Here is a 17,000-nt window from a genome sequence, read left to right as displayed (position 1 = left end):
TCCACGGCGCCGTCCCGGCGTCGGGTCGTAGATTCGTCTTAGGATCAGGGCTCTGGTGGACGGGAGCTGCTTCTTCCCTTCGAGGCTTTGCTCCATAATTCTCTCTTGAGGGCCTGGGGGCATCCTGCCACGGGGGACCCGGTGCCACAGCCGCTTCTGCACCGCCACCGTCCTGTTCCACATGATCCTGTCTGCCTTTCCTTCTACCAGGGGCCCTCTTTTGCAGACTGCCTTTCCCTCGTTGCCATCGGTGTTGTCTCCCCCGTCCCGGGAGGCCCAGTGGTTAGATTCCTGGGGGCGCAACATCTTTGCCTCCTCCAGTGCTGCCTTGCGGGCGCTTAACACGCTTTTTGTGTTGGCCAGAGCCACTTCTTGCTTGTGGGATTCGGCGGAGTCCCTTCTGTCTTCTGCTTCTCAGGAGGGTGCCTGCGCTGATCTGTGGCACCATGTGTTGGATGGCCGGGAGCTGGCGGCGTTTATTCTTTGCTCGGCTCTGGACGTTTCTGAGGTGCTTGGTCGCACCATGGCTTCTTCAATGGCCCTCCGTCGCCATGCTTGGTGGAGGAATAGTGTTTTTCCTAAGAACGTTCGGAAGCGGCTGGTTGACCTTCCCTTTGATGGCGCTCTTTTGTTTCACGCCCCTGCAGGTTCTGCCATTCAGAGGTTTCTTGCGGGGCTTCGTCCTCCTCCTCCGCCTCCTCCTTCCCCTCCTCCTCAGTGAACCTGGATGTCGGTCTGTGTTCTGGGAGGTGTTCTCCCGTTGTTTTCTGGGGCCTATTAACGAGTAGCCCCGGTTGTGTGTTCTGTGTGGTTGGTGTGCCTTCAGGATCCTTCCGTTGGCTCTTTGGTGCTGTTGGCTGCTGGTCCGGCCCTTTTTTGACTTGTGGTTTTGGCTGTTGGTAAGCCCGTGTAGGTCCTGCAATTAGGCCTTCTGTGTCTTTTTTATTGGCGTATTGGTAAGCCGTCTGCGGTTTTCTCCGCAGGTCTTTCTGTTTGTCCTCTGCTATGGAAATATTTTCCTAAGATGGGTTCCCATGTTTCTTGGGACGTAACATACCCTATGAGGGGTAATTGTAGCTATTACATAGCTTTGTCATGTGCTAGGGAGGTGTGGTCGTCCTTTTCGGGCTCCTTGCCCTCCGTGGCATCACGGTATGCCGCAGGTGCGATCTTCTTGCCGATTGTCTTGCAGCAGCTTGTGTTGCGCCCAGGTCCGTCTTTCTCCTTGTAGCCTGCCGTCTGCGGCGTAGTGTTGTGGCAGTTCCGCACTTCTGCCGGTGTTTCGGCTTGGTCCTCTGTTTGGTGTTCCGGGGGTACTGGCTTTTTCTTGGCTTCTGTGTTCTGGCGGACGGCTTGGTTCATCCTCCGTCTCTCTCTCTCTTTCTTTTCTGCCTGGTTTCACTACTTTCGTGGGTCAGTGTGTGTGTTTTTGGACCAGCCCCTCCTGTGGGGTGTGTCCTGGCCCTTCCTGACCTCTGCCTTTGGCTGGCTGCTGGCTTTTTTCTGGGTGCGCCGTTCCGTGGTGTTACCTGCTGCTGGCTGCGCGTGCCCGTGCAGGCCTGCTTGTTCAAATCCGCCGTTGTGGCCCTTGATGTATTTCCTTGTGCCCCTGCTTCTGCTGCCGTTGGGGCTTTGCACGACTGTGGCTTTCTTCTTCCGTCTGCGCTTTTGGCGGTGGAGCTGTTCCTACCTTGTCCGCTCCTTGCGGCTGAGGTGTGTTCAGCTATTTTCTGTCACTGTGTATGTTTTTCTTACTGTGGGCCCTGCCTCCAGTTCTACCTCTTCTCCCTGGGGTTTGAGGTGGTCCTTGTGTTCCCTGGGGCTTTTCGGGCGCTGTCTGCCCCTGTGGGGTGTTGGGCGGCTCTCCCTTGGTTGGGCTTCGGTTATCTTGGCCTTTCCCTTCTTGTCCCTGTGACATGTCCCCAGCTGGGGCCCTGTGTCTCTCTTGGTGGGAGGCTCTCTCACAGGCCCTCCTCCCTTCTGGGTATGGCTAGGGTATCTATTCTACGTTAAGGAATCTGCGGCTAGTAGTCTCTATCAAATGTACAAGTTACTTTCCTTTGGTAACGATGTATCTGGTAGAGACGATTCTAGCCGCAGATTCCTTCACGACCCGCCCTTCCTCCCTGTTCTGCCAGGACCCTCTGTTTGGGTTTCTGCAGTCGCCTCCCACTGGGTGGCTTGTCTTCTGTGGTTTCCTCTTTGTTTTCTTCCGGTCAGGCATCCCTCCAGCTGGTTTCTCTCCAGCGTGAGGGCCTACTTTTGCTCTTTCCCTCTGTTGTTAGAGTTTCTGATCCCCAACCGGTCTTCTTCGTTGGGGGTTCCTTTACCTGTCCTTTGACCTCCTACTCCTTTCAGGGATTATGGCCCTCCTTGGCAATGTAGTCTGCGGATGGAATACCTGTCCTTTGCCTCCTAATCCTTTCAGGAGGTATTGCCATCCTTGGCGGTGTAGTCTGGGGATGGATTACTGTTGTTCCTCTGTGCCAGGCTTGTGGCTCTTCCCTTTGTGTTTGTGGTTGCAGTCTCACTCTCTCTTTCTGTCACGGCGCTTTCACATGCTTATGCCTCCAGGATGGCTCTCGCCTTGGCTTGCAAGGTGGTTCCACGGAGTAGTGCTTTGTGCTTTTCTTGCTCTGGCTTCGCTGCTCTAGCCTTCTGGTGCTTTACTGCCACCTGGTGCTTTCGCCTTAGCTTGCACAGTTGTTCCTCAGAGTGGTGCTCTGCTCTGCTCTTTTCCTGCTCTGGTCTGCTGTTGTCGCCTTCTGGTGCCTTGGTGCCACCTGGTGATGTTTCTCACCTTTTGTTTCTCTCTATTTTGTTTCTCTGGTTTTTTCGCACACTGTTCCAATGCTCTCCTCAGTTTTGTTGTGATGGCTCCGCGTTGTGGCGTGGAAAAAGTTCTCTGACGCAAACTGACGTCAGCGTGGTACCGCCCCCCGGCGCGCAGAGATGCTGGGCAAGAAAGTTTTTCGGGTCCAGTCTCACGCCTGGGGATCATTCTACATTAAGGAATCTGCAGCTAGAATCGTCTCTACCAGATACATCGTTACCGAAGGTAAGTAACTTGTACGTCTAGCTTCAGTATCTAAACTGATCCACCCATCCTCCCGGCTCTGCAAACAGACCTGCCCTGTTTCCTATTCAGTGTGTTCAACCGTCTGTGGGTCCGTTATCTGGGCTCAGCATTTTCTGATGTTCCACCAGAAGAGGAGAGAGCTCTACTGCCCCAGGGCCACCCAAATTGTACCTCCACCATGGGAGAAGTTAGCTACTCCATCCTGGCCAGGGTGAGGCTGACAGTTGGTGGCAAATGAGACTCTAGTGAGGGTCATAGACCTTTTATACAAGTACTACTTGGAACTGAGCCTACAAAGTGCCTTGCTCTCAGCTGTGGTATTTCCCATTGCCGGGCTTGTTGATGGTGAATTGTAACACGTACAGATTGAATGCATGAAGCAGTTTGTTTGGTGTGGATAGTGCTCTTCCCAGTTTAAAAGGAACATAACTGTTTTTCCAGTTCACAATCCTGTTCCTTTGTTACGGTCACGAACAAATAGTGTGTCCTTTGAATATTATTTCCTACATTTTCACATTTGGTTCTTCTGCTGGGAACACGTTTGAGTCATGGACACCAAGAGACGTGGTCACGGGGGGGAGGCGATATCATAAACCTTAACGGACTCTGGTATGCAGAAAACCCCATGTCAATGTTTTAACACGGCCCCAGAAAATGCACGATAATACAAAGCATACAAGTAAATAAAGCCGAGACATAAAATAACACTATCTTTTTAATTTTGCCCTGCTATTGTGATTCTGATGAAGACATTCAAATTAATTGGCCCAATATTTCATCTTTAAGTCACCTCATTACATGGGTATTTTGTTCTCCTACATGAGTATATTTTCTTTCTTGGGCTTGTCAAAGTTACTCTTGTTTCCGAAGTATCAGGCAAGTGATTTTTGAAGTCAAGTGCAATTGTTGAATTTACCTTTGTCTTCTGGTCTTTTTCTCTCTCTGATTTTTTGGTTTATCTTTTGTCATTAATTCAATAATTTATTGTTGCAAAGCTATATAAAAGCATCCATAAATCACTGTTTATTGCAGCCAGAAGAGATGGAAGACAAACCTCCACCTCTGTGACATGTGACGCATATTGGTTAAAATATGTTTGAGCATATGCTCGCGTATGTACCTTAATAGTGGATATAAATAATAATATATTGATTTTTTTTCACTTTTAGAAAATTGAAAATGGAAGATTTTCAAAATACAGATACTTTGCCCATGCCATGGTCAATTCTACTGACCTGTTAATGATAACAAAAAGGTAATTTTATGTGTTCTATCTGTACATAACTACAAAGAGACATTGTTATTTTTATTACCCCACAAATCAATTTACTAAAACCTTCAATAAACTATTATTTTGTTAATGTTTATAATCACCTATTTTTTTAAATCTAAGTTTATTTGTACATCTGAAAGAAACGCGTTAGTGAAACATTCCTCACCTTGGAATTATACCCAGGTGTCAGACTGGATCCGGAAAGTTTTCGTCAGCTGTACCCCTGCGCGTCGGAAGGTGGCGTCATTCCGCGTCTGTCGTTGGCGTCGTGGTCGCCAAGATGACGTCGCAGCAGCTACTTAGACGCCACTCTCGCTGACGTCAGTTCTTTCTTGTTCCGCGCCAGCAAGCGCAGATCAGGAGAGAGCGGTACCCCCAGTCACTTATTGATTGAGTTTTTCGAGGCCTTTTTGTCTCTGTTTTTCGAGTCGATCGACTCCTGGTGCCGGAGGGATGCCCGGCTTCAAGTCTTGCAGAGACTGTCATCGCTTGATGTCGGTGATGGACCTGCACCGTGTGTGTCTCTACTGCCTGGGGCGCGACCACGACCCTAGGTCGTGCCCCGACTGCCGGGCCATGGCGCCGAAGACTTTGCGGGAGTGGTCCCGAAAGTTGCTTGAAGTCCGGCACTCGGCTCCGCGCCGCTCAGGGTCCCGGTCCCGTGGGAGGTCGAGGAGCCACCACCTCCAATGTCGCCCTTGCTACTGGACAACGTCATCCCCGGTTTCAGCCCGATGTGGACACGGCGCCGGAACGGCGTAGCTCGACGCCGATTCAGACGCTGATGGGGCCTTTCTACCCCTATGTCCAACCCCCTTAATTTCGGCCTGTACATCAGCCGTCGGAGGAAGGGGAGGACTGGGAGGGGTCTGAGGACCCTCTCACAGCTCAATGTGAGGTTGACCCGGACTGGGCAGAAGAGCTGGGGGTTGCCAGTGGTCTTTATACCTCTCCTGACCTTGGCATGCTAACTCCTCCTTCCGTGGCTACGGAGCAGGGTGCAAGTTACGCAGTGGTGTTGCGTAGGGCGGCCGAGGCCCTCCACCTCGAGCTCCCTACAGTGGCCGTCAGGTCTAACCTCCTGACAGAAGTGCTTCAGCCGGCGGCTACCTCTGTGGAACTACTGCTCCCTTTAATGATGCACTTTCAGACGTTCTTTTGGGCAACTGGTCCAGGCCCAACACAGGGGCTCCTGTGGATAGGAACGTGGCCCGACGCCATCACCTGGCCCCGGGTGACCCCCTTTTTTTCCCCAACACTCTACGCCTGAGAGCTTGGTTGTCCAAGTCTCAACGTCCCAGAGCACATTCCCTACCGTACCGCCAGACAGGGAATCCAAGAAACTGGAGCAGTTCGGTAAGAAGATTTATTCTTACGCCAGTTCGGGGCTGCGGGCTGTGAACACCGCATGCCTCTTGGGCCGTTCTTCCCACTCTGTGTGGGATACAGTGGCGCAAGTGCTGCCTCAGTGTCCGGAGGAGGCCCGGACAGTGCTCTCAAGCTGTGGCTGAAGGGAGGGATGCAGCCAAGTTCACAATCCGCTGTGGCCTTGACACCGCCGACTCGCTGGGCAGGGCGATTTCCTCGACAGTGGCGCTCCGCTGCCACGCCTGGCTGAGGACAACAGGTTTCTCTGGGGATGTCCAGAACACTCTGATGGACATGCCCTTTGATGGCATTCACCTTTTTGGCAACAAGGCAGATAGTGCGTTGGAGCGTTTTAAGGACTCGCGGGCTACGGCCTAGTCCTTGGGCCTTTCGGCCACTCGCCCTCCTCCGCCTTCTGCTTTTCGCTCCTTTCGTGGCCACGGAAGGGGCGCCCGACACGTTCACTTCAGAGCCACAGGCCTGTGCAGCAACAGTTCAAGTGTGGCCGCAGACGTGGGACCCGCCGAGGTGGGTCAGGGGGTCAGCGGGCTGTTCAGTCCACCTCCACCCCAGCCACCACTGCTTCCAAAGCTTCCTAGTCCGGTTTTTCAGGCCCATCAAATGCTATTGGGCGGCAGGATTCGCCATCACCTCCCCTACTGACAAAACATCACTACGGACAGGTGGGTTTTACAAATAGTCCGAAGGGGCTACTCCCTCCCCTTCATGACTACCCCTCCAGCCATGCCACCCCAGTACCACCGCATGGCGGGATATCACTTGGCACTTCTTCAACAGGAAGTCATGGCCCTCGTGGCCAAGGGAGCCATCGAGCACGTTCCCATGCCAGAAGTAGGACGTAGTTGCTACTCCCACTGCTTTCTGGTGCCCAAGAAGGAAAAGGGCCTGTGTCTCATCTTGGACCTCCGGAACGTCAATCGCTTCCTTCGGAAGGAGAAGTTCAAGATGTTAACTCTGGCTCAGGTCTTGTCTGCCCTCGACCCGGGAGACTGGATGTTAGCATTGGATCTGCAGGACGTATATTTCCATATTCCCGTCCTGCCGGCTCACTGGCGTTATCTACGGTTTACGGTAGGCCACGAGCACTTTCAGTTTACCGTGCTCCCCTTTGGCCTTACCAGCGCCCCTCGGGTCTTCCCAAAAGTGATGGTGGTGGTCGCAGTTCATCTGTGCAGATCAGGGGTTCCAGTCTTCCCCTATCTCGACGACTGGCTGTTGCAGTGGGACCTGAAGTTCCAGTGGGCGCAGCATGTGGGGAACCTCTCCGAGTACGCCCAGATCTCGGAGGGCACTGCACAACAATTGCAGTGGTGGCTCACAAACCGGCATTGGGTCAATGGCAGATCTCTCTCCCTTCCCCAACCGGAGCACACAGTGGTGACGGATGTGTCCCTTCTGGGATGGGGCGGCCACATGGGAGAGGCGGAGATCAGAGGTCTCTGGTCTCTGGCGGAGTCCCGGCTCCATATCAACCTTCTGGAGCTCCGGGCGATCCGACTTGCACTGAAAGAATTCCTTCCCTCTGTCAAGGGGAGAGTAGTGCAGGTGTTCACAGACAACACCATCGCCATGTGGTACTGCAACAAACAGGGTGGGGTGGGGTCATGGACCCTATGTCAGGAGGCTCTGCGCCTCTGGACATGGCTGGAACATCAGGGCATTTCCCTGGTGGTTCAACACCTGGCCGGTTCACTGAACACCAGGGCGATCAAACTCAGCCCCAGTTGCATGATGAATCACGAATGGCGTCTTCACTCGAACATGGCGCAAGGTCTCTTTTAACAGTGAGGAAGCCTTGGTTAGATCTATTCGCCACCGAAGAGAACGCGCAATGTCAGCAGTTCTGCTTGTTGGAATTTCCAAGGCGGCACTCGCTAGGAAAAGCTTTTCGACGCAAGTGGAGTTGCGGTCTGTTGTACGCCTTTCCGCCTATACCACTTCTGCCCAGAGTGCTAAAGAAGATCAGGCGCGACCGGGCCCAAGTCATTTTTGTGGCCCTGGACTGGGCTCGAAGAGTTTGGTATCCCGAGCTACTCTTTCAGAAGTCCTTTTGTTCCTTCTTTCTTTGTCCCAGCAGGGCTCTGCTCTGGGCACTATCTAGGGCTGATACACACTAGGAAAAGAGGGGTGAGAGGATAGGAAACCCTCTTCGACCTCCCGCTCAGTAATTTAAACTCAAAAATAGAAGAGGGATAATAACAGCACGTGAAGGTGAGTGAGTGTGTGGGAATGCACCGAATTGATTAAAACTGCCCTCACACACAGCAAGCTGTGTCATGCTTCATCATAGGGCTGCTGACACACCTCCACGCTAATCCAACGCTGGAGGTGGAGCAATAGGGAGGGGAAATCAATACAACATATAGTGTAGGATCATAGGTGAGGAATGGTGCAGAAATAGTGATATACAACTGGTAACAGGGAGTCCTTATCAAAAATTTTAATACTCTGTACCCTGTCCAGATTTAAAACTAAAATGGATGATAGGTTGGGGAGCTTATGATGAGACACCAACCCCTCCACTCTGCAGAAGTGTCAACATTTTTCAGCCTGCTAAAACGAATCCCCCGGCTTTCCTCAGGACTCTCACCACTGTGATACCTGGGTGCTCACCCTCCCTTCTTTAAATTAGAAGTAAAGGGGATGTCACCTTTAATAGAGCCCCTCGCTCTTGGAGAGGAACCTATAAAGTGATTAAAAAACCTAGAACAAGTGATGTGTAAAGTGAAGTGCCGTACATACTATGTTCATTAAATGATGAAAATAAAAATAAAAACAGCGCATAAACTCCATTCACTCCTAACCTTCAACTGAATTATATAAATGCAACCTCTCCCCAAAAGAACATTTTTTGATGGGTGGGGGTGATAGTTTTTCTTTCAGTTTTGTAACATTCAAATATGTCTCACTTAGTCGCGCCTTTGACAAATACAACAAGCACTCTGTCGCATGATTATAGCAGTGCTTACTCTCAGAGTTTCTGAGGTGAAGGATTACTTGAAAATGCACTTCGGCATCGAAAAAAGTGTGTGTATATATACATATATATATATTCACTGAAAAAACCATACGTTTCAGGGGTGTTATAGTTAGGAATCGGCATTTAAAAAACCTTAGAAATTCACTGAAAAAACCAAACGTTTCAGGGGCGTTATAGTTAGCTGGACATTTCCCTCGTACAAAACCCTAGAAATTCCCCTGTTATAGTTAGTTCAGCTAACTATAACTCGCGCCCCCGCAATGCACTGCTGATGACGTCACATATTACATCACTCATGACATGGTCAGTGACATCACTAATGACATCACTCATGACATCACTGATGACATCATCCATTGAGTATGTGTTTCTGAACAGTTTTATTATGTTTAATATATATAGGGAAGGCCTGTTGAAAAATAAGTGGGTGTACAAGTGTGTGAATGGATGATTTTCTAGGTGCGTAACTGAGTCTATAAGTGAGTCATTAAATGTATCTTACTGCAGACTAGTGACTAAACTGTGTGAATGTCTGTATGTGTCTGTGTATAGGTGTAGAAGTGGCTGCATGGTTTTGTGAATAGCTATATGAGTGTCTATATGGGTTATTGATTGGTTGTCTGAGTATCTGTATGGGTGCCTGAGTGTTTGTGTGAGTAGGGTGTGTGTGTGAGTGGGTGATTCTATGGGTGCATGGTTTTAAGAGTGCATCTGTGATGGACGGTATGGTTGGGTGAGTGTATGTATGGGTGTGTTAGGGATTGAATGTATATCTCAGTGGTAGATGTGTGACTAACTACATATGTGAAAGGCAGTATATATGTGTGTAAGAGTATATAAGTTGGTATATGTGAGAGCGTGTGATTGTGAGAGTGGCTGTATTGATGAGTGTGTGCTTGTATCAATGATTCTATTAGAGCGTAAGAATGTGGTACTATTTTGATGAGTAAGTGAACCTGAGTGTGTTTAACTGTATAGGTGAGTAAATTGGACTGTGTTTAATTACTTGCACGACTGACTAGGTGTGTCAGTACCTCAATGGATGATTGGCGGTGTGTGAGTGTCTATATAGGTGTATAAATGCATATGATAGTCTTGTACGGAGTGACTGTAAGTATGAGTGACTGTACAGGTGAGTGAGTGGAGGTGTATGTAGACCTAAGAGTTAATGAGTGGGTATTTAGTTATTGGTATTGGAGTATCTATGATTTTCAAAATGGCCGTCTGAAATTTTGAGTCGGTGTATCAAAAGTTTATATTAGGGTGTGAGAAGATGCACTAATTTATCACATGGATGATGTCATCAGTGATGTCATGAGCGATGTCATTTGAGATGTCATCAGTGATGTCATCAGTGATGTCACTGACCATGTCATGAGTGATGTAATATGTGACGTCATCAGCAGTGCATTGCCGGGGCGCGAGTTATAGTTAGCTGAACTAACTATAACATGGGAATTTCTAGGGTTTTGTACGAGGGAAATGTCCAGCTAACTATAACGCCCCTGAAACCTTTGTTTTTTTCAGTGAATTTCTAAGGTTTTTTAAATGCTAATTCCTATCTATAACTTATCTCTGAAGATATCATGAAAAGCATTCTTTTTTAAAAGTAGGGTGCACATTAGTTTTGTGGAAAAGCATCTTTGTGATTGGTTAAGAAAAAGCAGTTTCAACGTGGAGTACATATCAAAGGATAAAATTTGCTCAGATCAACCACACCTGCTACTTGCATTTGAAAGGCACTGTTCGAACTTAAAACAATCGTCAACTTTTAACCTGCACGTGTCGTTAAATATTCAAGAAAATGTTACAAAAAATTATCGTTAAGTTTTAAAAAAATTGATGAACTTTTAACCTGCACGTGTTGTAGAATGTTCTAGAAAGTGTGTTGATAGAATACGTTGCACTTCTGACTGCTATGTGTTGTTCAATATTAAAAAAACGGTTCATATGGAAAATTAAAAAGAAACCAATAGAGAAGTTTTGAAACCTAACAGAATCAAGGAACTATTCTAATTTATTCTTTACATGTATTTATGTGTGCAGCAACAAAATTATAGACACAACAGCACTAGGAAGAGGAAGAAGCAGGGAGTGGGGGGGAGGGGGGGGAGATGGGCAGAATGGCACACATGCACAATTAAGTACAACACACATATAGACTAACAATGGCTAAAATGAAACACACCAACAAGCAGCACAAGTCACACAACCCGCCAACATCACACCACTGAACGGGCATAGAAGTGAAAACCACGCTGCATTCATACAGGATGTGTACAAAGGCCAGTCGTTGGTGTTGTGGGATGTCTGCGACCGTGGTCATCATGGATGAGATGCCCAGCATGTGGCACATGGTCGAGTTCACTGTGTGTTATGTTGCCAAACGGCTGCACCTCCCTCCCACGAGCCCCCACACTTTTGTACGGTGCGCTGTTGTATCTCGTGCACTCGTACAGCACACCATTGTAATGCCTATTTGCGCATGTCCTGCTACATTCCAACTACAACATCACAATGCCGTTTGGAGGTGGTGCATGCCAGTTTACAACATCAACTGATCTTGTAGCAGGCCACACCAGAACACAGAGACACACTTACCGCACTTCCTGTACACGGACATGTCCGAGACACCCCGTTCCCCTTGCCGGATAGGCACACCCCGGCACTGACCGGTGAACCCCAGACCAGCACACGCCAGTTGTGCATGCAGGAGGATGCGTGCGTAGCTACACATCCAGGCTCACTGCCAACGCTGAGGTGACAGCACACTGTGATGTTGCAGGGCTCGTGCCTATCATATTAAGACAATGACCACAGAGACACACTTACTAAGATGTGGGTTTGGGGGGCATTGGCGGTCCTGGAGTTGTTGAGATGAGTCTTCTGGCCCTCATGGGTATCCCTGTATCATGCTCATTAACTCTATGGTACCTGTGGGTGTTCTGGTGTGGCTCTTGGCTGTGTTCCCTTTCATGGTGCAGGTAGTTGTCCTGCTTAACACCAGCAGAAAGCAGGTGTAAAATCCCTGGTGCTAACGTGTCTTATCGCCGGAATGTGTTTCGCATTGCAATTGGTGTGAAAGTTGTGATGTGATTTTTTTCGTGTGCAGAACAATATACAAACTGAGCAGTGTATCTCATCAAGATCCAGCACCTGACGCACTATTCCCAATCAATATAAATACAATGAAATTTCTTAATAGATTTTGTGTGTACACTGTAAGTGCAGCCAATACCTCAGTGCAATTCAATACAGGATTTTAGTATTTAGAATAAATCGGAAAGGTGCACCTTGTGTCTTTTTGCACGGGAACGGCTACTCTCCATTTCATTATCGGCACTTTAACGGAAGTAAAGTTGAGATAAATCTAACACACTATTCAGAAGTTGATGCAAACTGCAGATATCACCAGTATTCCAGCGATAAGTCCCCCAAAATTTAACACCATGGTGGATTCCATCAAATAACAGTAATAAGAACAAGAAAGAGTCACACAGCAGTTAAGAGAACAACCAAAAACGTTATTAATTTTTTTTCAAACTTTATTTTTTATAATAATAAATATATAAACGAAAAACTATTTTCAAACTTTATTTTTTTATTAACATATATATGAACAATAAACTAATAAACAAAATGTAACAACAATAATAAAAAACAACAAGGCGGAACACTACTGTGGGGACAATGGATGTCGACGACAGACCTGGAAAATAAGAAAGATTGTTAAAAAAAAAACAACATGGTATTCTCAACAAAATACCACAAGAAACAAATCACAGATATATAAAATGCATACAGCTAACAAAATTTTATAAGTTTAACTTACAAAAACTGTAAATGTTGCCGCTTAAAAATATTTACCGAATCTGAAGAAAATGTTTTGCAGAAGGCACCACGCAAACAACGTTTTTCTACAGTGGTGAGGAAATGTTTTACTTTTTCCAAGGAGCAAACAAAGACCAATGCCACCTTCGTTACTCGCAAGATTTGCCAAAGAGTTCTGTTACGAGGAGATCCTAACAAAAAATACTCGTGCGGCACAGCAAGTATGATGAAACACCTAAGGACCCTTCATCCAAACAATCTTGCACGAGAAGAGTGCAAACAGATGAGAAACACTCCTGTTCTGTATCTGTAAAAAAGAATTACAAATAAATGTATATTAATAACTTTCAAATTTATACTATTCCATTACTGTACAAACACATTTTATATAAAAACTGACTATGAAACTATAGCCCTGAACCACAAGTGTGACGATCATTAAAACACTACATGCATAGTGCATACTACTTTGAAGCAGTTCATGCCCTAAAGCCTACCTCACTAAAAGACTACATGCTAACTGACTAAATGATTACAGTAGTATAAGGAGACACACTTGGTGACTCACAGGGTGTTTGCTAGAAGAGTATGAATACTAACTAGGGAATAGAAGGTGTGAAACACAACTGTGTAGGTGATTAGAGGACTGCATCCATACTGCATAGGCATTTAAAGCAGTCCATGTGCTAAGGCCTGGCTCACTGCATGACTACTTGGGTGCTGACTGAATGATTATCGTACAGCAAGGAGAGTGCCTAGGTGAATTTATAAGTGCTAGGCTTTTCGCACAGGGAATAGATTAGTACTTGGTACTGAATGGGTCACTACAGGAGTGCAAAGGCAGTGACAAGTGCTGGACTGTATGGATACTGACTAGGAAATTTAAAGTGTGAAAGACAAGTGTCTAGGTGGTTAGAAGACTGCATGCATAGTGCATAGGGGTTTGAAGCAGTCCATGTGCTAAGGCCTGGCTCAGTGTATGAATACTTAGGCACTGACTGAATGATTAGAGTACTGCAAAGATAGTATCTTGGTGAATTTATAAGTGTTTGGGTTTTAGCACAGTGAATGGATTAGTACATGGTGCTGAATGGGTCACTAGAGGACTGCAAAGAGAGGCACAGGGTATTTCCTGGAAGTGTATGGATACTGACTAGGGAATTGAAGGTGTGAAAGACAATTGTATAGGTGGTTAGAGGACTGCATACATAGAGGATAAGGGTTTGAAGCAGTCCATATACTAAGGCCTGGGTCACTGGATGAGTACTTGGGTACTGACTGAATGATTAGAGTACTGCAAGGAGAGTGCCTGGGTGAATTTATTAGGGTTTGGCGCTGTGAATGGATTAGTACATGATGCTGAATGGGTCACTAGAGGAGTGCAACGGCAGTGACAGGGTGTTTGCTGGAAGTGAACGGATACTGACTGGGGAATTGAAGGTGTGAAAGACAAGTGTGTAGGTGGTTAGAGGACTGCATGCATAGTGGATATGGGTTTGACGTAGTCCATGTGCTAAGACCTGGCTCAGTGCATAAATACTTAGGCAGTGACTGAATCATTAGAGTACTGGAAAGAGAGTGTCTAGGTGAATTTATAAGTGTTTGAGTTTTGGCACAGTCAATGGATTAGTACATGCTGTTGAATGGGTCTCTAGAGGACTGCAAAGGAAGTGACGGGATGTTTCCTGGAAGTGTATGGATACTGACTAGGGAATTGAAGGTGTAAAAGACAAGTGTATAGAACACTTTTATTTGAAGCAATCTATTTGGTACTTAGAAACTGACTAAATAACCAGACTACTTCTAGGACAGTGCTTAGGTAAAACTTTTAAATTGTCAGTTCTGCCACAGTGAACAGAATAGTACATGGTACTGCACCTTAGTGTCAAACCCTGACTCATTTTAGCAATGCATAAGCTAAGACTAGCTTCTAATGCTACTAAAACTTGACAACATGAGAGGTTTTAAATTAGTTATCTGTCAGCAAATACACGATGTTACCAAATGCTTCTCCCACAGTGGTTCTCAAATGCACAAAGACTCACAGTGTAATTCTAGATAACAACCACTATACCTAGGAGTTTACCAAAAATCATTCACTACTGTGGAAGTGGTAAGCGAACTGCACACAATCTTCATATATCTGAAAGAAACACGTTAGTTAGATTCCTCACCTTAGAGTATCCCCAGGCGTCAGACTGGATCCGGAAAGATTTTTGTAGCAATACCCCTTGCGCATCGCTAGGCGTCGTCTGCGGCTCCGCGTCCGTCGTTGGCGTCGTGCGCCGGAATGACGTCGTCGGAGTACTTAGACGCCGCCCTCGCGCGCTGGCGTCAGTTCTTCTTTTTTCCGCGCCAGTAAGCGCCGATCCGGGAAGAGCTTACCCCTAGTAATTTTTTGACTACCTTTTTGACTCTTTTTGGTCTATCGACTCGACTCTGGTGCCGGTATGATGCCTCGTTTTAAGGCCTGTGACGCCTGTCTTCGCCTGATGTCGGTGACAGATCACCATCGCCGGTGCCTTTACTGCCTGGGGGCCGACCACGACGCGGAGTCGTGCCCTGACTGTCAGGCCTTGACATCGAAAGCTAGGCGGGAGCGGTCCCGTAAGCTTCTCGAGCTTCGGCACTCGGTTCCGCGCCGCTCTCGGTCCCGGTCCAGGAGGAGGTCCAAGGACCGATCGCGGAGCCACAGCCATCGTCATCGCTGTCTTCGGGTAATTCGAAGCACGCCAAGAAGTCCAAGAGACGACATCGCTCTTCGGACTCCCCTCGCCGGTCGCACGACTCGGCCGAGGGTCAGGGTGGTCCCACCACCGCGGCTCCGTCGGAGCCGCAGGAGCTGCGTCCGTCCCCATACCCCCCGGTCCCTGGGACTGACGCGACTCCGGCGGAGGTCAGTGCCTTCCTCTCGGCCATGAGGGGCCTGGCTCCGCCGTCGACGCCTGCCGGCGCGCCTTCGGGCCCCGCGGGCTCGACTGGGCGACCTCGTGTGCCGGTGGCTCCAGCCCCTGTGCCGTCGATGGCTCCGGCCCCTGTGCCGTCGACGGCTCCGGCCCTGACGCCGCAGGTCCCCGAGGGATCCAGGCCTGGATCTCGGTCGGCGCCGGTCGACCTCACGACGCCTCCTCCGCCGGCGACGACACCGGTTCCACTTCCGACGCCGTCCCCGGGCGACATCGTTCCCCCAGTTTAGCCACGGTCCGGGCCCGACGCTGGCACGGCGCCGCCCGGCGCCGCTGACGGCGCCGACTGGTGAACCCTTCATCTACTGCCCGGCTCCGATCGTTCCTCCTGTTTATCCGGAATCGGATGAGGAGGGCGACTGGGAGGGGTATGATGACCCTATGGCCGCTCAGGCCCAACTTTCTCAGGACTGGGCAGAGGAATTGGGGGATACCAGCGGTCTGGATACCTCCCCGGACGCTGGTTTCATCTCTCCTCCGACTGTGGCCTCGGAGGAGGGTGCAGCCTTCTTAGTGGTGCTGCGCAAGGCGGCCGAAGCCCTAGGGCTGGAGTTGCCTGCTGTGGCTGTGAGGACTAACGTCCTCACTGAGGTCCTTCAACCGACAGCAAGCTCCACTGAGCCTCTGCTGCAGTTTAATGAGGCCCTCATTGACGTTCTGCAGGGCACTTGGTCCTAGCCCTCCACAGTCCCTCCTGTGGACCGGAACGTTGCCCGGCGCCACCGCCCTGCTCCGTGCGACCCCAGTTTCCTCTCCCAACACCCCACCCCCGAGAGTCTGGTTATCCAGACCTCAACCTCCCAATCCTCCTTCCCGTCCGCTCCTCCGGATCGGGAATCCAAGAGGTTGGAGCAGTTTGGCAAGAAACTGTTCTCGTCCCTGAGTTTGGGACTGCGGCCTTTAAATACCGCTTGCCTGTTGGACCGTTATTCCCACTCTCTGTGGGATGCGGTGGAGGACGTGCTGCCCTTGTGTCCGGTGGAGGCCCAGACACGACTCGCTGAAGCTCTTGCTGACGGTCGAGATGCGGCGCGGCATGCCATACGTTGTGGACTTGACACCACGGACTCGCTGAGTCGGGCGATTTCCACCACGGTGGTGCTTCGGCATCACGCCTGGCTGAGGTCCACGTCATTTTCGGGGGATGTCCAGAGTTCCCTCATGGACATGCCCTTTGATGGCACTCGCCTTTTTGGTGAGAAGGCGGACAGTGCGCTGGCTCGGTTCAAGGACTCCCGGGCCACGGCCAAGTCCTTGGGTCTTTCGGCCCCGCGGCCGCAAACTTCCGCCTTTCGTCCCTTTCGTGGCCAAGGAAGGGGCGCCTCCTCACGTCCGCCCAGCCACCAGCCGCAGAACCAACCTGCACGCGGTCGCGGACGTGGATTCCGCAGAGGCGGTACTGGAGGTCAATGTGCCGGTCAGTCCACATCCACCCCGGCAGCATCCGCCTCAAAGCCCTCCTAGTCCAAGCTTTCAGGCCCA

At 49.3% G+C, this 17,000-nt stretch overlaps 1 protein-coding gene across 2 annotated transcripts in view; it reads left to right on the top strand.

The window, feature by feature from the left end:
* VPS13A (vacuolar protein sorting 13 homolog A) overlaps positions 1-17,000 on the top strand; it is a 2,314,464-nt gene that overhangs the window by 2,213,701 nt on the left and 83,763 nt on the right. For both annotated transcript variants that reach the window (XM_085633365.1, XM_085633382.1), the window contains one exon: positions 4,249-4,334. In XM_085633365.1, coding sequence (XP_085489491.1) covers positions 4,249-4,334 — 86 coding nt within the window. The remainder of the gene's footprint in view (positions 1-4,248; positions 4,335-17,000) is intronic.

This window comes from Triturus cristatus, chromosome 2_1, assembly GCF_964204655.1.
Source record: "Triturus cristatus chromosome 2_1, aTriCri1.1, whole genome shotgun sequence".
Classification (NCBI taxonomy): domain Eukaryota; kingdom Metazoa; phylum Chordata; class Amphibia; order Caudata; family Salamandridae; genus Triturus; species Triturus cristatus.
Note: the sequence above shows the minus strand (reverse complement) of the source record. Positions and strands in the feature narration are given on the sequence as shown.